Source organism: Typha angustifolia, chromosome 2 (assembly GCF_048772165.1).
Source record: "Typha angustifolia cultivar Huaian chromosome 2, ASM4877216v1, whole genome shotgun sequence".
NCBI classification, from domain to species: Eukaryota; Viridiplantae; Streptophyta; class Magnoliopsida; order Poales; family Typhaceae; genus Typha; species Typha angustifolia.
In genome coordinates this window covers 4752807-4775771 of record NC_133240.1, presented here as the reverse complement: position 1 = coordinate 4775771, position 22965 = coordinate 4752807, and the positions used below count along the sequence as shown (strand labels likewise).

The 22965-nt window shown below is 37.1% G+C and overlaps 3 protein-coding genes across 3 annotated transcripts; 2 read left to right on the top strand and 1 right to left on the bottom strand.

Annotated features, from left to right (window-relative positions):
* Positions 1-2787: 2787 nt before the first annotated feature.
* Positions 2788-3329, top strand: LOC140775126 (auxin-responsive protein SAUR50-like). The gene has a single exon (XM_073118391.1). The coding sequence runs from the start codon at positions 2868-2870 to the stop codon at positions 3165-3167; it is 300 nt and encodes a 99-aa protein (XP_072974492.1). The 5' UTR covers positions 2788-2867; the 3' UTR covers positions 3168-3329.
* An 8168-nt stretch (positions 3330-11497) lies between these two features.
* LOC140773238 (secreted RxLR effector protein 78-like) lies at positions 11498-11941 on the bottom strand. The gene has a single exon (XM_073115721.1). It carries the CDS (start codon positions 11939-11941, stop codon positions 11498-11500), a length of 444 nt encoding a protein of 147 aa, XP_072971822.1.
* A 2601-nt stretch (positions 11942-14542) lies between these two features.
* LOC140774987 (auxin-responsive protein SAUR50-like) lies at positions 14543-15076 on the top strand. The gene has a single exon (XM_073118198.1). The coding sequence runs from the start codon at positions 14599-14601 to the stop codon at positions 14896-14898; it is 300 nt and encodes a 99-aa protein (XP_072974299.1). The 5' UTR covers positions 14543-14598; the 3' UTR covers positions 14899-15076.
* Positions 15077-22965: the final 7889 nt, after the last annotated feature.

Below are 22965 nucleotides of genomic sequence, written 5' to 3'. Positions count from 1 at the left end.
GTCTTCATCAAAATGACATAAAAGTCTTCATAGCCTAACGATTCAAACCTTTTGCAGACAAAATAGTGAAACTCTACCTATGTTTCTGTTGGCCTATAAGTGGTAGCTAACCGAAACAACCATAATGTTGCATCCTCAACGTGGAAGGATGCGAGGAGCACCCGCGAATGCCAATATTGCAGTTAGGTTTGAATCTTGCTCTAGTCTTAATCAAAGGTAAGTGCTCCTCTGGCTATATATGACTCCTCATATGTTCTCTTTCAGTTTCTTAGTGTTCATCACCATCCATCTTAGTCTAGGGATCGACATTATCATAGTCTTCAAATCACGCAAATTGGCAAGGCCTACCTAGCCTCTACTCTGGTGAGGCCTCCCTCTCATGTTCTTGACCAATTGATGGGACCATCATGGGGGGTTTAGGTGTGTAAGATCAAGGTTGTTCCTATCCTTGGATCGACCCTTCTTGGATTGCTTGCAACAACCCTACGAGTTTTTGCTTGATCATTTGACTCAAGGCTATGATGGTCTGAGCTAGGACGGTAGAAAAGGAACACATGATATATATCATTCAAACTATCAAATTATTATCTCTGGCTCACTTAAAGTTATAAATTTTATATACTCACGAAGCTATCAATCACATAATAAACATATACTCATAGAGTTATTAATCACATAACAAACATATGCTTGCATATTATTTCATACATCAAGGAGGAATAGACATCTAGTAGTAAGATCATCTGTACATGATTAGTGATGCTATATGTGACTAGTTGACTATGGCTATTAGACTAAGGACCCTAGTCATAATCCCACACCCTATCTCTCTCATCATCATCGCACACAACGGAATTAAGAGCACACAGCTCATAGACTTCCTAACCCTACATCATTGGGTACCTCTAGATCTATGACCCCTACCTCTCAATTATAGTTTAAGGTGATCTAGTATTTTATCTCCATACTCAGCATTATTATGCCTACTTAAACCAACGCAAGCGACGTTTAATAGTCCCCTCCTAACCTTACAACCTCAGATATTAACTGATATAACTATACATACTATAAATACTCTACCCGTTCTACCCCCTTACCTTAGTTGAGTGGGTAAATGAGTATTGCAGAGATAAGACTTAACTACGTGGTGATAAGTGTAAGCAATGGAGTGATCAACATCATCAATCATATGGCATGCATATCGAAGTTGTCATACTAAAAATTGCACCAATAATCTATACATAACTTTGGAGCAATAAAATGATTATGCTCACTAGTAAATAATATCTACACATATATGATATGAATGTGATAAAATCATAAAATAAAACATCACTTTAATATTTTCCTAGACGATAGAGGATCCACTTGCCTAATATTGTTTTCCAATTTACTAACTCTACTATGCCATAGGACCATCCTCACACGGTACTAAATCTGCCTCGATAATGAAAGTAATAAAAAATATAAGTATGTTTAATATGATTTGGGTAGGCCCATTTGGAATTCTTGCATTATTACATTACGTAGGGCTAGTATATTAATTATGACAATCTGATGCATTATTAAGGGTTATTACTATCATTATCATTATATTTATTGTCCCACTAATTACTATTGATTTAAAGTACAAAATAGATAATATTTAATCAACTTATTTTATTACATATTAAAGCACGTTTAGTGTGATTATCAATCTCCAATTATAGCTAATTTCCCGTCAGGAGCAAATTAGTAGAAGTATTCTAATACCACTTCCTTATTTATTAATACTGATTTATAACAAATATTATATATAACTAAGAAAATAATCATCTAAAGATGATTAGATAATTAAGGCTCAAGTGAGACAATGATAATTACATAAATATGTAAAAGAAAATTACCATAATTTAAAGAACTATTAAACCACTTGAACCAGCCCAAAGCAATGGGTTAAGTTGCAAGTCTGCAACCAACCTAAAGATCACAACACTAACCCACCAAGATTGGGCCCAAAACCAAAACTATCTAAGATTGCTACTTGAGTTGGGCCGTAGCCCAACCCGCAATCAATTTGGGCTAGGTCACAATCTAACACAAAAACTTGGGCTACGGTGCTTGTAGCTCAACCCACCACTTAAGTTGAGCTGACTCAACCCAAGGCCAAGCCCAAGCTAGGTTGGATAGTACCCAGCCTAACCACAGCCCTCCCATCCTTACACTCATTGAATGAAATTAGAGGTAGAGGAAAGGAGGTAGCAGTCGACAAGTGCCACCGTCGACAGCCATGGCCACACACACATCGACCCTTTTCGATAAGGAAAAAGGCACACGAGGTAAAGACAATGCCGTAGACGAAGCATGAGCTCATCTTGGTGGAAAGAGATCAATGGAAAAAAATTTACTTGGTGGGTTATTGAAGAGTTGTAGCCTAGTACTTGGTAGGACAAAGGCTACGGAGCTCCATGAAGCTCGTCGGATAAGGAGAGCTCCCAACTTGAGCAATTGGCGAGGGTGCCTCGAACCACCCACGATGCTTGCCGGAGAGAATTCTGGCTTTACATAATTACATACATTGAATACTATTCGACCACAATTAGTTGGAGAGTTCCCCTCACCAGGCAACCGCAGGTGAACCCGAAACAACGCTATGTACATTTTCGTTCAGTTTGGAGATATCTGGTCCAGTGTGTCCTTCCACCTTGTGCCCCACAAACACATGCCAATGTCACTGCTTCTCTACGGATAACGGATATATAACCCCATCGGCTCATCCAACTCCCCACCCATCTTCGTGACTTTCTTTCTACTTTCCCACATTAATACCTTCTACATCTATTAACTAAAGCCGTTCAATAGAGCAACAGCTCATCCTCAAATTAAGAATGGCTGTTTTGCTACAGAGCAAGCTCTTCCAATCTGCAGGCCTGAAGCAGGTCCTGAAGCGTTGCTCGAGCCTTGGTAGGAAACAGCAAGGCTTGGACGTGCCAAAAAGCCACTTTGCCGTCTACGTTGGGGCGAATAGGAGCAGATTTGTTGTTCCAATCTCCTATCTTGCGCAGCCGGAGTTCCGGTCCCTTCTCCGATGCGCCGAGGAAGAGTTCGGCTTCGATCACAACATGGGCCTCTCTATCCCGTGCGAGGAGGAGGCATTCCTCTCTCTCACTTCTTCCCTGAGAGTCTAGAACGTAATCGGAGTACTTCGATTCTTGTATGGGCTCACAAAAACCCATAAGAATTATTGGCGGTTATACTTGTATATAAGAGTGGCGCGTTTGGCGCGCCCGTGAAAAATTTTGCTAATTTGTCTAGAAATGGAAGGGCCTCGTTCTCAAGATTCTGCAAACTATCTCTGTTTTTCTCTCCATATTTTTGTCATTGTTAGGTATATATAGTTGATTACTTGGAAGACATACGATTTTAAATTTGTCTCAAGCAAAATAAATTTATCAGTAGTGACTGCCGAAACGAGAATCAAGCCTCTTGTATAGATAGATCATTCTATGCCCTCAAAGAAAATATCATTATACATATTAGAGTACCAGGAACAGCATTACAGATGCAACTGAAATATGAAATTTAAGATCTTTCGTAATTGGCAAATATGAACAAAATAATTTAAACTTGGTCATGTGTCTTGGTATTGTAAAATGAGCATATATTTATATAGGTGTTAGATGAAGATTTGATGCAATGGAAGTTCGAACATCACTTTAAACGTTAACATTGACAGAAAACAAGTTTTTGGAACTACAGTTGTTTGAACACACATCAATTGTTCGCATTTACAGATAAGAAGATATTGGGAATCACAATCATCTGAATGCAGATTCAAATGCTCGAATAGTCCAGAGTTACAGTCATTCAAATTTCAAATGCTCAAATTTTTAGAGAATAAAATTTACGGTCATTCAAATGCACTAACTTGTGCAATCGAATGACATCAGGAAATTTTGCTGGCAGAGAATATTTCATGCGGTAATTTTTGAAGATATTTTACCTTATCTGAAACAATATTTAAGGGCTATCAAAACCTAACCTTATAGTAGTCATCTTTGATCATCAGTCTAGGAGAGCTCTTAAAACTTAGCATTATTAGATAAACCATGCCTCAACTTTCAATTGACCTTCAAATCGTAGAGCATAGTATCTCAAAGGTTACAAAGACAGTTAGATTAATCTCAAGAGCCACGGAGATTGAGAGCTTATCACAGAATATAGTTAATCTTGAGTTCTAACAACCATGACACTTTTAGATTAAATCATGTGTATCAATGGGAGTCTGCAAGTGTGTCTTGTAAACTATTGTATTGATTAGTGATTGATTTATAATCCGAGTTTGAATCCATAGTTTTTTTTACCCATTTTGAGTTTTTCCGTGCAAAAATTTTAATGTTCACTTCTGCTTAAGGAATAATTTCGCTTAGCCCCCCCCCCCCCCCCGAACTGTCATTATTTTTCCTACACTCTTTCAATTTTTTATTACCTAAATTCAATTAATTAAACAAAGAAAAATATCCAAATTACCTCCTTGAACCAAGAAAAAAAGCAACTATATGGACCTCTAAACTAAAAAAAAAAAAAGAGTTAGTTCGGGGACTGTATCAAGAAAATAGTGATATTATTCCTAATCTTAATAAATAAGATTTTAAAATATCTAATGAGAACGGGGTTAGATAGGATAACATCATAGGGACATTGGGCTTGATCGATCGAGTCTAATTATCTTATTTATTCTGCTTATGTAGTTTAGTTAAAGTCTAGTAGATTAGAGTTTATTTAATTACCTAAGTTCAGTTTTGTTAACTCCTACACAGTTTTAGGAAAATATTCTTCAAATATTCAGAAGTCAGTCTTCTGAAACTCCTACGCAGTTTTGTTAATTTAGTCCCAATATTACGAAACCACTTGGAGAAGAATGATTTCGTATTCAAAGTTTCTCTAGATTAGGACTTTATTTGTGGCGCAATGAAGAAATATTTTGAGAAGGCAAGGAAGGCTGATTTAGCTAAGATATATTTATCTTTAATATAAGATAATAAGGCAAATCCTAATGAAAGTCAGTCTAGGTTAACCTCTATAAATATGTAGAGTACAGCCAAATATTTCTTATCGTCTTTATTTTTTATTTTAGTCATTAGATTGCTTTTAACTTTTTAGGAGTAAATCATAGTCGTAGAAGTATCCCAACCTTCTAAACCCTAGCCAACTTCCTCCACCAGCAGTCACTCTACCTTACGATCATCCACCACTACCCTCCGATGATCGCCGCAACGTTAGTTAATTACTATTCTACCATACTTTGACCTTGCTCCACTATTTTAACCATAACATTTTATCCGAATCTTCGATTGACTTTATTCCAAAGCTAAGATCCGAGACTTCTAAGATTATGACCCCTCAAAATCTAAGGATCATCTTACGAACGAATCGTTCCGGATTTGGTTCGTAATAGAATCGTGCATTGAGTTTTTAAAATTTTCAATTAATATGAGAGCAGGAGTCTCTTACAATAGATTGAGATCCTCTAAGCGATGGATTTCTATAGAGATAGTCAATCTTCAATTAGACCTCTGATAGTTGGTGAAGCTAATTATGCCTATTGGAAGGCTAGAATGCGTGCTTACCTAAAAATCCATAAATGAATATGTCTAGTTATCTATTGTTAATTATCTGAAACCCATACGTTGAAGAATTAAACCTCTAAAAAAATTTATGAAAAATGTGCCTAAAAGGATTTCTGAAAATAAAATAGTACATAAAATTCTTAATTAGGTCCTTCTCTAAAATGTTCTAGGCAAAAGTTACTACGCTTGAAGAAAGAAAGGACATTGATTCTATAATTTACAAACCTTTGAGTCTACATTTTCGAAACCTCGTAAGTCTAAAAGCATGGTCCTAAATACAGTTAGAGGTGAAGAAGATAAGTCAGGAATGTGAAATTGATACTAAGATGATAGTGTTGTTTGCAAAAAGTTCAACAATTTTTTCAAGATATCTAAAAGGTTTATTAAAACTTTTGAGAAAACCAACAAATTTAAAAAGAAGAAAAAAATGTAGGTTCAAACTCAATGGCCGTTAATAATGGTTCAAAATTTAGTAAAAATGAATTAAGAAGGAAAATTAAGTTTAATGCTACGAGTATTCAAACTGTCACAACAGGAAAGGTAAAACAATGAAGGCTACTTGAGATAACTCTAATAAATTTGATAATGATTCTAAAAAAAGACAAGAAAACAGCATGGCCTTTAGCATCTCTTTATTATCTATTGGCCAATATTTTGATTATTATAGGATAAATGAGCAAGACTGCAATAAATCCGATAATGGAGATGACTTGGAGTTACAAAAAAAACTACAATAAACTATATCAATAATATTATTAATTGAAGAATGCAAATTTTAAACTCTCAACACAAATCAAAAGTACTGAATTTGAAAGATTTCAAATTGACCAGAAGTTCAAAGAATAGCTTGATGAATGGTCTTACACAGTAGCTAAATGAACTCTAAGAAAAAAAAAGTCAAGGAAGATGAAAATGGATGAGAAGGTTTGTTAAAAAAATAACCTTGTTGAAGGAAAAAACAAGACTAATCTCGATGAGATTCTGCAAGATTCATAAAGAGAAAAAAATAATAATGTCAAAGGATGAAGCTAGAAAGAGAATTAAGATAAAATTAACAAGTAGCACAATGAATAACCTAGGTGGTGAGTTTTCAAGAAAGAAAAATATAAATTCTAATTACATTCTACGCAATGAGGAATGAGAAACTTTATTTCTACTTATTTTTATTGTGGCACAGTAGGACATGTTAGACTTCATTGTAGATATATTCATTTATAGAGTGAGAATGAATCTAGGGTTGAATATATTTTATGATCCCCTATACTTATACCCAAAATCACTTTATTCCCTTATAGTTTAAAAAGTCTCACACTAATTCCTGTACTTACAACTAACTATTAAATTTTTTGTTTGAATTAACAAGACATGACCAAATAACCAAAATACCCCATCAAGGTTTTAGGCAAAATCGACAGGGTTTTGATCTAGTTTTTTCTATTTGGGCAACTTCATTTTCTTCTCTAACTAGGGTTTTTAAAATTTAGAAGAGGCAATAGAAGAGACCATGTGTGAGAAAGAAAGCAAGAAAAGAAAATTGAGTATTAAATATTATAGATAGTCTTTTATAAAAGGGGAGCGACCTTTCCATCCATAAAAAAATTGAAAAGGAGGGAAATGACCCGCCATTCAGTTTCTAAAATTATTTAGGCACGATACATAAATTTAAAAAAATAATTTAATAGTATCACTTTAGTCATAAGTATAAAAACTTGTTTATGACTTTTTAAATTACATGAGGGTAAAGTGATTTTTGAGCATAAGTATAGGGGATAAAATATATTTAACCCCCAAAAATGATTAGGCATATGTATCGTGATTTAGGAAAATCTTATGTTTCGAAATATGGTACCTAGATAGTTGATGTTATAGGCATATGCCTGCGATATATCTTTGTTTTCTATTCTAGAAGATTATGAAGGGAAATTGTAACATTTGGAGATGGAAACTCAACTAGAGTGGTTGGATAAAGAACTACCAATGCCCCTCAAATTCTCATGTTAGAAAATGAGTCATCATAGCAATTTTAAAGTTAAATTCACTAAAAATAATTATGTAATCTTAGATAATATTGGCAAAAACTATGATTTGTGGATCTAGGACTTCTAATAACTACTATGGAGTTGGTGTGTGTTTAACTGAAATGTAATAATGTTACTTTGCAAAATATTGATCTTTGACCCTAGTGATTTAGGCAATAAGGATTTGTAAAAACTGTCAAAAATATAATGTAGTAAGGGGCACACTTAAGTTGAAAGAAAGGAAAAACTGTGTAGTCCTGGTAGATAAAAAAGTAAGTTAGAGCATCACATAAAAGGGTTACTACTTTTTCTAGTAATCCTGTACTTCAACTTATTGGTATAGATCTAATGGGACCCACGAAACTAAAATTGGAGGAAAAAGAATCTTTTCTTAATAGTTGAACACTTTTCATGATTTTCATGGATTATTTTTTTGCGTGAGAAATCTAATACATTTGAAGTTTTCAAATCCTTATGCTTGAGGTTACAAAATGAAAAATTGATTAATTTTGTAAGAGTTCAATATGATAATTTTCTACACCCATAACTTCTAAACCAATTGGTTTAGATGAATAAAAGAATAGAATTGTACAAGAAATGACTTGTGTCACATTACATGCAATAAAGATCATTCAAAAGGTTTAGGCTGAAGTAGAAAACACTCAAAAGGTATGGGTTGAAGTAGTCAACATTGTTATTCACAAACCTAGTCTATGACCAGGTGCTAAGCAACAATTTATGAATTGTGAAAAATTAAGAAACTTAATTTGAAATAATTTTTGGTGTTTGGGAGCAATGTTTCATTCTTTATGAAAATGAATTTTTGATTAAATTTAATTCCAATAGTAATGAATGCTATTTTTTTTGTTATTCTAATACATATAAATCTTATAAAGTGTTCGAACTTATTACATCTATTATGGGAGAAAAGAATAAAAAGATAAAAAAAATTGGAAAATAAAAGCTCACAAGATGACAAGAGTGAAACTATAATTTCAGAGCTGACTATAAAAGTCAAGGTAAATCACCCATTGACACAAGTGGTTGGAGATGTGACAAAACCCATAAAAACAAAATAAGAAATATAGAACGACATAACTTTTAAATGTTATGCATCCATAATAGAACGTAAAAATACTAAAGATGTATTGCTTGATAATCATGGGTAAATGCTATGCATGAAAAATTTGAACAATTTAGTAGGAATGATGTTTTGCTTTTTTAACCTAGACGTAAAAATGTGAATATAATTGAAAGAAATAAAATTTCATGAATAAAATTGATGAGAATGGAGTGATCATAAGAAATAATGCTAGTTTAATTGCACAGAGTATACTCAAGTTGAGGGTATTGACTTTGACGAAACATTTGCTCTTGTTGCTAGACTAGAGTTTATTTGTATTCTTTTTGTCATTTCTGGTCATCTTATATTTAAAATATTCCAAATGTGAAGTTTTAGTAATTCTTCTACTTCTAGGATAAATTCCCCTACTTGTGCTTCATAAGAACTAGCAGGTTGATGAATCATAACCCTGATAATATTGATATAATATCATGAACGGTTTTCTATTTCACATGATTGAGCTAAACTCAAGCAAGGGATAAAAGAAATAACAAGAAGAAAAATAAAGTAAATGGATTTTAAAAGTGACATTCAAAATATTACTTTGAATGAAAAGGTGTTTATTGAACATCCTTAGCGGCTGTTTGGTTGAAAACTTTTTTAGATGTTATATTAATAGATACAATACCTAATTCAAAAAATATTATTTGGTTTGATGGACCAAATTTGAAAAATAATATTTCAAAAAATTAATTTGACTTTTTTTTTTCGAAAGGAGGTCCATGGACCGATTTCATTGATTCAAAGAGGGAGTACAGATGGCTTCCAGTGCCTCACCCATCCATAGGTCCGAGGACCTAGAGCGAATGGCACGTTGTGCCAAAAGATGGGCATAGAGGTTGTTTTGTCTGCTTGTGGACCCTAGCCTTATCCAGGGGGTTTTGGCAAGCAGATGCTTACCCAGTCAGGGTTGGCCACCTGGTCATTAATCCATTTGATCGATAGTTGACTATCGCTAAAGAGCCACGTGTTGTCTCTTGGCGGGAGCATGGAGAGTTCAGTCAGTCCTACCAAAATAGTTCGGGCTTCTCCCCACAAAGGACTGGAGCAATGATCAAGAAAAATCGATCTAGCATAGGGAGGTGAATGCGGATTGAGAGGGATGAAGATTCCTAAACCTCCATAGAGCGAGCTTTGCCAAGCTGCGTCAACCCAACCGGCACAGTTAACTATGTTGCTAGGATTAAATGAAATGGGGGGGTTCGTAGTTCTGTTCTCGGAGCTATCGAGATTTTCTGCGGGACGCCGAAGCAGCTGACTAGCATTAGACACCACTTCTCTGGAGAGCACGTCCTTGCCATTGAACACTTTTTGGCATATGGCTTTCCAAGTGCTCCAAAGCATAGAGAAACAAAGGACCACGTCATCAGCCGTCAACTTTGAATGAATAGTTACCACCCAAGTGTCCAAGGAGGAGGGGATGTAAGTGGATCTGAATCCCAAATGGCTAGAGTGCCAAGCTGCACGAGTGAAGGGGCAGCAAAGCAAAAGGTGGTCTACAGATTAGTTGGTAGAGGAGCACATCGAGCAGCCAACATCAATCTCTTGGATATGACTATGAAGGATCTCCCTGACCGGAATAGCCTATACTAGACATCTCTAAATAAAAGTTTTGACCCTTGAGAGGACACCTTTTGCTTTCCAGATGATCGACCAGAGCTTCCTATTAATGCCGTTGGATGACGAACTAAGCCATTTGCCTTGAGAGATTACTTCATAAACTGCTTTTGCAAAAAACATGCCATTCTTAGTAGGCATCCAGATGAGATTATCAAGCTGAGCAATGGAGATAGGGCTAATGTAGGTGCTGAGAATGAACGTCGCCGTGGTTCTTGGAAAGATGCTGCTGATTAGAGGTCGGTTCTAGTTGCCGTCGTAGATCAGGTCGCTTACAATATTGATGGTTGTGGGAAGCTGAAGGTTCTCTATCATCATCATAGGTAGCCAAGGGTCAGAGAGAATGGAGATGGATGAGCCATCTCCCACCATCCAACGCGCATGCTTGTCCAGAGTATCTTTAACTTTGATTATGACTCTCCAGATAGCGGACCCCGATCGCTTAGGATTGACCTTCCAGAATGAGTGGGAGGGGAAGTATTTTGCTTTTAGGAGTGAAGCCCAATCAGAGGTGGGATTAGATAGCATACGTCAAGCAAGCTTAAGATTGAGTGACTGATTGATAAGTAGTGGTTGCCGAACTCTTAAGCCACCCAAAGACATCGGTTTGCAAACAAGGTCCCATTTTCGAAGGAAGAGATGTCTACCACTGCTGTTGAAGCCCCAACAGAAATTCCTTATAGTTTGATTTAGTTCCTTTAGCAATAGTTTAGGGAGGGCTACCAAGGCCATGGAATAGGTAGGAATAGCGCTCAGGACGGATTTGATAAGAGTGAGCCTTCTTGCATGAGATAGGAGATTTCATTTCCATCTTGCCAATCTAGTTTTCACTTTATCCAGAATAAACTGGTAGGCCTGTCTCTTCGAAGAAGGAAGGAGGAGAGGACTACCCAGATAACGATCACCTTGCTGTAGAGCCTTTAGGTTTAGGGTATTGAGCACGATGGATTTCCTCGCTAGAGACATATGCTTGCTGAAGTAAATGGAATACTTGTCTAGGTTTAGCACTTGGCCAAAGATGGCACCGAATAGCCTAATAATCTTGGATAGAGCGAGTGCCTCCTTCTGAGAGCTTTTTCCGAATTATTAGGAGATCATTTGCGAATAATAAGTGAGTGTGTGGGGGTTGTTCAAGCAATTCTGATGCCTTTCAATGTGTCTTTAGTAGAAGCTAACTTGAAGAAGAAGGAAAGGATGTTGGTGCCTATGATGAATAGGTAGGGTGAAAGCGGGCACCCTTGCCTCAGCCCCTTAGAGGGCTTGAAGAATCCACTTGCTTGACCATTGATCTCAACAACTAGAGATGAGGTCAAGATGCATTGAAATATAAGGTTGGTGTAGTCCGTGGGAAAGCCATAAAGATTCAAGCAGTCCCTTAAGAATTCCCAGTCCATTCTATCAAAGGCCTTGGACAAATCGACCTTGAGCAAGAAGTAGCCTTTCTTGCTTCTAGAGGAGTTAAGGAAGTGCATCATTTCGTGAGCAATAACCTGGTTATCTAGAATTTGTCTACTAGGAACAAAAGCTTTCTGGGCTTCAAAAATCAGATCCGAAAGTAGATGCTTCATCCTCATTGCAAGAAGCTTCGAGATAATTTTGTAGATGGTATTGCAAAGTCCAATAGGCCTAAAATCATTCACTGTTGTTGAAGAGTCTTTCTTCTTGATGAGGACGATAGTAGTCTTATTTATGCCTTCATCAAGCAGGCTAGTGGAGAAGAAATTTTTGATGGCCTGACAATCTATAGGTTTGAGGTCTGTCCAGAAGAGCTAAAAGAATCTGGTCGTCAGGCCGTCTGAACTAGGAGATTTATCTTGGCTTAATCTTTTCACAATTGCGGAGATCTCTTCTTCCGAAGGGATACCCCTGAGGTTACAAATGGCATCCTCGGGTATCTTAGGAAAGGTGCTCCAATCGATATGGTCCAAAGCCTTGATAGACAGAAGGTTAGTTGCCGTAAAGAGAGTACGAAAGTGAGAGACGAACTTATCTCTTAGTCCCGGTTATAAATCAGCTTGTCGTCCTCCACTAACAGATGGAGGATTTCCTTCTTCCTCATATGGTAGGAAGTAGTAGAGTGAAAAAATTTAGTATTTTGATCTCCATGCTTGAGCCACTTGATGCGTGAGCGCTGGCTCCAGAACATCTCACTTCTGAAAAGAAGAGCTTCATGCTTGGAACGGAGAAGGTTTTCTTTTTCTCAATCTAGGTGGCTGCAGCTTTGCAGAGCAAGAATATCGCTTTCCACTGAGATGATTAGAAGGTTGTGGGTGTTGGAGCAAGCCCATTGTTTGATGCTGTGAGTGAAAGACTGAATATTTTTAGAGATAGGGGCTCCTGGGTCAAAGATAGTGGACCAACTGTGCTAATAGAAGGGAGCAAAATAGTAAAGTTCAGTCCACCAATGCTCAATGCGAAAACGACGGGGGGTTCTTCTCTTTGCCAGCTGAAGCATCAAAAGGAATGGATTGTGATCACTGCTTATAGCCGAAAGATGGTATACTCGGGCATTGATAAATTTTGTGTACCAAGGAACAGAGACAAGGTTTCTGTCCAGTCTTTCCCAGATAAGGAAGTTAGTAGATTGCCTGTTGGACCAAGCGACTTAGATGCAGTCTTTTAGTATCTACTTGGATCAAATAGATGCCAAAAAACTACATCTAGCTTTCATTTGACTCATTTTTCTCGTCTCGTTTCGATCTCAACTCAACCCCAACGCATCCCCCTCCTCTCAATTTTAAGTAGGCTAATTTTGTATTGGTTGATACAAGCTCCATGAGCTTGGTAGGAAATGTGGACTATATTTTTTGGTATAATCAAAATTCAATCGAAGGTTAGTGGATAAAATGCTATAAATCAATAGGGAAATTGAAAATTTTATGGTGGAACATATTTAAATAGATAACATTATCTTTGGGGTTAATATTTTGACTTAGCTATTAACTTTGCTGCTCTCATGCAAAGTCAATTTGAAATGAGCATGATTGGTGAATCAAAATTCTTTTTTGAATTACCAATTGTCCAAATGGAGAAATAGAATTTTTATCTCTCAATCTAAGTATGTTAAGAATCATGATAAAAGCTGGATTAGATTTGGCAAAGTATGCTTGAACTCCAACAAGTACTAGTACAAAACTGGGGAAAGACACATCTAGGAAAATTGTAGACCAAACACTTTTTTGAAGCGTGATAACTTACTCTACTTAACTGCAAACATTACTTTTAGCTTAACCATTTGTGTCAGATACCAATATGATCCTAAGAAAACTCACTGATATGCTACAAAAAATGTATCATAACATATATACTGGAATAATCGATTCTTTTTGGATCAGATGTTCTGATGATAGAAAATGCACGTCAAGTGATTGTTTCTATGTGGAGAATAACTTGGTTTCATGGCACAATACGAAATAGAACTATACTTCATTGTCAACCATAGATGTAGAATATATAGCTGCGAGTAGTTGTTAAATACAACTTCTATGGATGAGGCAATAGATTAAGGACTATGGAATTTTATCAAGATATGACAATCTTATGTTGTGATAACATGAGTACAATAAACGTATCACGGAATCCTGTTCAACATTCTCAGAACAAAAATATTGATATATGAAACCATTTTATACAAGATAAAGTGATAAATTTGGAAGACATACAGTTGTAGGGGCAATTCAGTGATCTTTTCACAAAATCCTTAGATGATAAAAGATTTGAAAACAAAATGACAGTGTTTCTTTTCTTTTAATTTAATCATTTTCAGAATAAATTGTAGAGCTAGTAGCCTAGTATTCGGTACGACCAAGGCTAAAGAGCTCCTTGTATCTAGTCAGATAAATGAGAGGTCCCAGCCTGAGCAATTGGCGATGCTGCCTCGAGCTACCCACGTTGCATGCCGGAGAGAATGCTGGTTTTACATAATTACATCGCATACTATTCGACCACATTTAGTTGGCGAGTCCCTCTCACCAGGCAAGGGCATGTGAACTCCAAACAACGCTAAGTACGTTTTCGTTCAGTTTGGAGATATCTGGTCCAGTGTGTCCTTCCACCTTGTGCCCCACAAACACATGCCAATGTCCCTGCTTCTCTACGGATAACCGATATATAACCCCATCGACTCATCCAACTCGCTATTAATCTTCGGGACTTTCTTTCTACTTTCCCACATTAATACCCTCTACAGTAAAGCCGTTCAATCGAGCAACAGCTCATCCTCAAATTAAGAATGGCTATATTGCTACAGAGCAAGCTCTTCCATTCTGCAGGCCTGAAGCAGGTCCTGAAGCGTTGCTCGAGCCTTGGTAGGAAACAGCATGGCTTGGACGTGCCAAAAGGCCACTTTGCCGTCTATGTTGGGGAGAATAGGAGCAGATTTGTTGTTCCAATCTCTTATCTTGCCCAGCCGGTGTTCCGGTCCCTTCTCCGATGCGCCGAGGAAGAGTTCGGATTCGATCACAACATGGGTCTCTCTATCCCGTGTGAGGAGGAGGCATTCCTCTCTCTTACTTCTTACCTGAGAGTCTAGAACGTAATCAGAGTACTTATATTCTTGTATGGGCTCACAAAAACCCATAAGAATTATTGGCGGTTATACTTGTATATAAGAGTGGCGTGTTTGGCGTGCCCCTGAAAAAAATTGCTAGTTTATCTAGAAATGGAGAGGACTCGTTCTCAAGATTCTGTAAACCATCTCTGTTTTTCTTTCCATATTTTTGTCATTGTATATAGTTGATTACTTTGAAGACATGATTTTAAATTTGTCTCACAAGCAAAATAAATTTATCTGTAATGACTGCCCCATTTAAGCCCACTATTCTGTAGATAGAAACAAGAATCAAGCCTCTTGTATAGATAAATCATTCTATGCCCTCAAAGAAATATCATTATACATATTAGAGTACCAGGAACAGCATTACAGATGCAACTAAAATAAGAAATTTAAGATCTTTCGGAATTGGCAAATATGAACAAAATAATTTAAACTTGGTAATGTGTCTAGGTATTGTAAAATGAGCATATATATACGTGTTAGATGAAGATTTGATGCAATGGAAGTTGAACATCACTTTAAACATTAACATTGATAGAGAACAAGTTTTCTAGAATTACAGTTGTTCATCAATTGTTCGCATTTACAAATAAGAAGATATTCGGAATCACAATCATCTGAATGCAGATTCAAATGCTCGAATAATCCAGATTTAGTCATTCGAATTTTAAATGTTCAAATTTTTAGAGGATAAACTTTACGGTCATTCAAATGCATTAACTTGGGCATTGAATGACATCAGGAAATTTTGCCGGCAGAGAATATTTCATGTGATAATTTTTGCGGATATTTTACCATATCTGAAATGATATTTAAGGACTATCAAAACCTAACCTTAGTAGCCATCTTTGATCATCCATTGAGGAGAGCTCTTAGAACTTAGCATTATTAAGACAAAACATGCCTCAACTTTCAGTCTACCCAACTTCAGTTCTTCAAATGGTAGAGCATAGTATCTCGAGGGTTACAAAGACAGTTAGATTAATCTCAAGGGTCATAGAGATTGGGAGCTTATCAAGGAATATAGTTAATCATGAGTTCCAACAAGCATGACACTTTCAGATAAAATCATGCATATCAACGGGAGTCTGCAAGTGTGTCTTGTAAACTATTGTATTGATTAGTGATTGACTTATAATCCGAGTTTGGATCCATAGTTTTTTTTTACCCATTTTAAGTTTTTCTGTGCAAAAATTTTAATGTTCACTTCTACTTATTTTATTCTTATCATTCTATATTAATAATCTTAAGGAATAATTTCACTTAGACCCCCCGAACTGTCATTATTTTTCCTACACTCTTTCAATTTTTTATTACCTAAATTCAATTAATTAAACAAAGAAAAATATCCAAATTACCTCCTTGAACCAAGAAAAAAAGCAACTATATGGACCTCTAAACTAAAAAAAAGAGTTAGTTCAGAGAGTGTATCTAGAAAATAATGATATTATTCCTAATCTTAATAAACAAGATTTTAAAAAATCTAATGCGAATAGGGTTAGATCGGATCATATCATAGGGACATTGGGCTTGATAGATCGAGTCTAATTATTTTATTTATTCTGCTTATGTAGTTTAGTTAAAGTCTAAGTAGATTAGAGTTTATTTAATTACCTAAGTTCAGTTTTGTTAACTATTGCGCAGTTTTAGAAAAATATTCTGTAAATATTCAGAAGTCGTCCCAATATTATGAAACCACTTGGAGAAGAATGATTTCGTATTCAAAGTTTCTCTAGATTAGGACTTTATCTGTGGCGCAATGAAGAAATATTTCGAGAAGGCATGGAAAGCTGATTTAGCTAAGATATGTTTATCTCTAAGTTATATTTATCTTTAATATAAGATAATAAGGCAAATCCTAAAGAAAGTCGGTCTAGGTTAACCTCTATAAATATGTAGAGTACAGCCAAATATTTCTTATCGTCTTTATCTTTTAGTTTAGTCGTTAGATTGCCTTTAACTTTTTAGGAGTAAATCATAGCCGTAGAAGCATCTCAACCTTCTAAACCCTAGCCAACTTTCTCCACCAGCAGTCACCCTACCTTACGATCATCCACCACCACCCTCCGATGACCGCCGCAACGTCAGTTAATTACTATTCTGCCATACTTTGACCTTGCTCCACTATTTTAACCATAACATTTTATCCGAATCTCCGATTGACTTTATTCCAAAGCTAAGATCCGAGACTTCCAAGATTTCTACCCCTCAAAATCTCAGGATCATCCTACGAACAAATCATTCCGGATTTGGTTCGTAATAGAATCGTGCATTGAGTTTTTAAAATTTTCAATTAATATGAGAGCAGGAGTCTCTTACAATAGAGAGAGATCCACTAAGCAATGGATTTCTATAGAGATAGTCAATCTTCAGTTCTTCAAATCGTAGAGCATAGTATCTCAAAGGTTATAAAGACAGTTAAGAGCCACGGAGATTGAGAGCTTATCACAAAATATAGTTAATCTTTAGTTCTAACAACCGTGACACTTTCAAATAAAATCATGCGTATCAATGGGAGTCTGCAAGTGTGTCTTGTAAACTATTGTATTGATTAGTGATTGACTTTTTGGATTCATAGTTTTTTTACCCATTTTGAGTTCTTTCAAGAAAAAATTTTAGTGTTCACTTCTGCTTAATGTTTTGTTATCATTTTGTATTAATAATCTTAATGAATAATTTCACTTAGATCTCCTAAACTATTATTATTTTGTATACACTCTTTGAATTTTTTATTACCTAAATTATTGATTAAACAAAGAAAAATATCCACATTTACCTCCTTGAACCAAGAAAAAAAAGAGCAACTACATGGACCTCTAAACTAAAAAAATTTAGTTTAGGGAGTATATCTAGAAAATAATGATAATTCAAGCGGTCTAAATGGAATTATTCTTAATCTTAATAAACAAGATTTTAAGAAATGTGCATTGAGTTTCTAAGTTTTTTAATTAGCATGTGAGTAGGAATCTCTTACCATAGAGAGAGATCCTCTAAGTGATGGATTTCTATAGAGGTAGTCAATCTTCAATTGGACCTCCGATAGTTGGGGTAGATAATTATGCCTATTAGAAGTCTAGAATGTGTGCTGACCTAAAAATCCATAAATGAATGACCTAAAAATCCATAAATTAATTGTTCAAAACCCAGCATATGGAGGAGAATTAAACCTCTGAAAAATTTTATGAAAAAATTAGTTGAAAGTATTTCAGAAAATAAAATATTAAATAAGATTACTAATTACGTCCTTCTCTAAAAAATTTTAGGCCAAAGTTACTGTGATTGAGGAAAGTAAGGGCATTAATTCTATTATTTACAAACCTTTTAAGTCTACATTTTCTAAACCGCGTATGTCTTAAAGCATGGTCCTAGATATAGAGGTGAAGGAGACGTGACATGCCAGGAATGTGAAATTGATTTGTAAAAAGTTAAACAGATTTTTTAAGAAATCTAAGAAGTTTATTAAAAATTTTGAGAAAACCAAAAGAATTTAAAAAGAAGTAAAATAATGTAGGTTCAAACTCATTGGTCATTAATAATGGTTCAGAATTTGAAAAAAAAAACAAGGAGGAAAATTAAGTTTAGTGCTATAAGTGTTCAAACTGTCATAATAGAAAAGGTAAAGAAATGAAGGATACTTGATGTTGTGGTTCTTGATTTAGGCACGTATCGCTTCAATCTGTATATGTTTTAGGAAAATAAAATAAGTTATGGCAAATGCGTTCGAATGCAAATGGATTACGTTCGAACGCAGTTGTTTGAATGCCTGATTTGCATTCACACATACAGAGGACGCATTTCGCTGTTCAAATGCCTGATCTTGAGTTCACATATATAGAGAACGTGTTTTGTCCATTTGAATGTGATTGCGGTGCGTTTGAATGCACGATGGAAAAGTTGAGTTGTAATAGAATTTGTTTAAGGTTGAGTTGTAATAGAACTTGTTTAGGGTTTTGGATGTTTGGCTAGCCTCTATATATGTGGAAGAGTAGCCTTTATTGATTATAGAATATTAGAATTGGTTTTCATCTAGGTTTAAGCCATCTTCTCCCTCTTTCCTCTCTCGTGGTATCCAACCCAAGTTCTCGTCTATGGCTGAGATTAATCATCCATCGCTTCTCCCTCCTCTCTTTAGCAACTAGCCATACCTTGAAGTTTCCTTCTACCCTCTCATCTAGTTACAAACACTAATCCATCCACCATATCATAATCATCTTTCATAACTCTAACCACGTATTCTACATCCATCCCGCTATTTTTTGAACTTCGGTCACTATTTCATATGTAACTTTAGATCTACTCATTCGATCGTCATGCGTCTAGTTGCGTTGGATTACTAACTCATCAAAGAACAACATATCCAAAGAGTAGATCAATCCAATTGTTAGATCGATGCCAGCTAATTTCACAAGTTCTGTGCTGATTTCTATCTAAATTATCAATTTGCATAGAATCTCATCTTCCCTAAAAGCGATCGTAACAAGTTGGTATGAGAGCCAACCTTCCTTGGCGCACATTAATAATGTCACCAACCACTAGATCTGTGGCGGCTCAAAGAAGAGAAGTAAAAGGGGAGACATCCTTTTGGGCGGGAGAGAGGAACTCTACACCTCCACGCACAAGCACCTAGAGGCAAGAGGACTAAGCACACACAACGCTACGTCCTCCATTCTCCTTCATGGATCCAAACATGGAGATTCTATCAAGGTCCATGAAGCATTGGGACAAACCTTCTCCACCATCCTTGCCTGAACTAACGAAACCTTGAGTCAAATGATAAGGCAACAAAACGCCGAGTTGTTGTGAGCAGACACGAGAAGGGTCAAATTGAGGACTAGAAGTATCCAAGTCTTTTGCCCTCGAAACCCCTATGATGGTTCCACCAGTCGACCAAGGACCACGAAGGTAAACCACGCCGGAAGTGAGAAAAGTGGAGCCATGCTGGTGAGTGTGGTTTGTTGATGAAGAAGATGATGATTCCTAGATTGAGAGGAAAAAAAGAAGAAGATAGCATCATGGCTGTAGCGAATGGACACCATAGAGAGATGGCATGGCCTGAGGAGCATCCTCCCCTAATTAGGGTAGGAGCTCGTTTCAATTCAAACCATGATACGGGTATTTTGCGGGCAAACAGTACAGTTGGAACTCCCCAAATTTAAAGGAGGCGACCCTTTGGATTGGCTTTACTGCATTGAGCAATTTTTTGACCTCCATGGCACCCAAGAAGATTAAAAGATGCTCCTTGCATCTTTTCATTTGGAGGATGCGGCATTATGGTGGTATCGCTCAACGATGATGCATAGAGGAATAGCAACTTGAGAAGAGTTTTACCGTTTGATCTACAAACGGTTTGGATCATTGGGGTACGAGGATTTTGATGGTTTATTGACAAAGATGGTACATAAGACATCAGTGAGGGCTTACCAAGAAGAATTCAAATGAGTGTCTAGTCGTTGTGTACCACCTTGGATGGACTGTTAACTCAAAGCCACCTTTATTGCTAGATTGAGGGAAGAAATTTAAGTTGATGCTCATGCCTTGCGTCCGCTGAACCTGGGGTAAGCAGTAGAGGATGCCTTGCTTATGGAAGACAAATATCAAGCACTTAGAGAGCATATGAAGCACCCATGGGTTAACAAGCAGCAGATGAAACCGAGTGGCCCCAACGGTTTGATTTACCCACCAAGGACTCTCTTGAGTGCAATTGGACCATGATCTTCTCTTCGCACTTCTTCAGATGTGAAGACAAATCCTAGGGCCTCTATAAGGACTCTCACACCTACCTAGGTGGAGGAGCGAAGAGCCAAAGGGTTGTGTTTTAAATGCGATGAGAAGTTCACATCGGGTCATCGTTGTGCGCAACAAATTGGTTCAGTGATGCTTATTGATAGTAAGGCCGAGGTGGATGATCCCATTGATGATGAGGGTGTTACAAAGGACATAATGGATAAGCAACAGTAGATCAAGGTGGGGGAGATTAGAGCGGGTATTTCTCTCCATGCCTATTTCAGATCTGCAACACCTCCAAAGACCCTTTGTGTGGATGGATGATCGATAAGGAAGCATATAGTGCGTATCCTCATTAACACGCACGCACAACTTCCTTGACGAGTAGCTAGTTAGGAAGATTGAACTCACTTCCGACCTGACTGTGGGGTTCGAGATCACTATTGGTGATGGTACAACGCTAAGAGCTAACAACATATGTAGTGCAATTTAGATTCGAGTTCAAGGCCATACTTTTGTCATGGACTTGTATTCGATTACGCTCCGTGGTGCGAACGCCGTATTCGGGACATAGTGGCTATAGAGCCTCAGGCCCGTGATCTTTGATTATAGTGAGATGTGCCTCACCTGAAAAACCCCTAGACACACGTATGTATCTAACCTCTAGGCAATGATAATTCTCGTTCGCTTAAGTAAAAGTCGGAAGAAATATTAAAAACGAAAGTAGAGATGAACGCTAAGATTTTAACGTGGAAAACCCAAACAGGAAAAAACCACGGATCCAAACTCGGATCAAAACCAATCACTATGATAGTAGCAGTTACAAGACTGACTCACAAAACAATCCATCGATCCAAACGACTTTGTTCCTTTCAGTCTTGATCGCTAGAACCCATGATTCACTGCTTCTTGTGATTGAAGTCCAATCTTAGTAGCCCTCGAGATTGATCTTTCATCTAGATCGCCCTTAAGACGAAAGATTAAGATTTGTAGATGCGAAGGGCCTTGTTTGTTGAAGAACCGATGTAGCCTCCAAAAAGTCTCCTTGAATAATCTTCTTCAACTACCCTAGGTTAGGGCAATACTATCCTTATATATGATCTCCAAGATAGAGCCAAATCCAAGTCATAATCGTACTCACGAAAATCCAATAAATTGCAAACTTCATAGGTGCGTTGGAATGTGGCCCGAGTGCGTTCGAACGGCCTAACTTAATCTCAGATGCATTCGAACGGGCCCAAGTGCGTTTGAATGCGACAGCTTGAATTCTTCAGGTTGCGTTCGAACGCATTTGTGAATGCTGCTCTCGGTCTGTGTGAACGCAGTACCCACGTTCGAACGCGTTTGTGAACGCGGCTCTCTGTCTGTGTGAACGCAGTACCCGCGTTCGAACGCGCTTATGAACGCGGCTCTCTGTCTGTGTGAACGCAGTGCCCGCGTTCGAACGCGCTTGTGAACGCGGCTCTCTGTCTGTGTGAACGCAGTGCCCGCGTTCGAACGCGCTTGTGAACGCGGCTCTCTGTCTGTGTGAACGCAGTGCCCGCGTTCGAACGCGCTTGTGAACGCAGATTTCGCGTTCGAACGCGTTTGTGAACGCAGTGAGAACGCGACGGCTTTTCTCCAATAATCTTACAGTTCTTCACACCGGTGATATTCTAGACTTATGTAAAGCTCATATACATGAAAAAATACACTTAGAATATTTTGTACAAAATTGCCAACAAATAAAAAACCTAACAATCTCCCCCTTTGGCAATTTGTGACAAAACACCTAGGTTACAAGATATTACAATGACTTCAAACTGAGCAATCAACAAGTCTATAATATTTTGCACATCAATCCCTGCAAGGAAACATATACCAATCCAAGATCAAGTGAAAATAACTTGAAATAAAAAAAATCAAAACATAAGTTATCACAAGAGCAAAAATTTAAATAGACAAAGATTAAACACACGTTATCACAATTACTTCAAGTTAAGTTCAAATGCCAACGACACTAAGACAAAGCAAAGTTCAACCATCAAGTAAACTCCACTAAACTCCCCCTATGCCCATACTCCCCCTACACACCTAGACACCTAAACACTAAGACACTCTCCCCCTTTTTGGCACAAATGCCAAAGACTAGGAACTCGGAGGAAACTGACGATGAAGAATCGTCAACACAGAATCAAGTACAGTTCCCTGACGGACTTGCTCAGTACGTAGATCATGCACCGTGGAATAGAGATCCTGCACTTGAGTACGAAGTTGATCGAACCGGTCCGAGTACTGTGGTAACTCCCCCTCAGCGGGAGATAAGTCATCGGCAGAGCT

Bases quoted from the DNA above. Each gene is read 5' to 3' on its own strand.
- LOC140775126 (XM_073118391.1), top strand. From the start codon at position 2,868: ATGGCTGTTTTGCTACAGAGCAAGCTCTTCCAATCTGCAGGCCTGAAG.
- LOC140774987 (XM_073118198.1), top strand. From the start codon at position 14,599: ATGGCTATATTGCTACAGAGCAAGCTCTTCCATTCTGCAGGCCTGAAG.
- LOC140773238 (XM_073115721.1), bottom strand. From the start codon at position 11,941: ATGAGGATGAAGCATCTACTTTCGGATCTGATTTTTGAAGCCCAGAAA.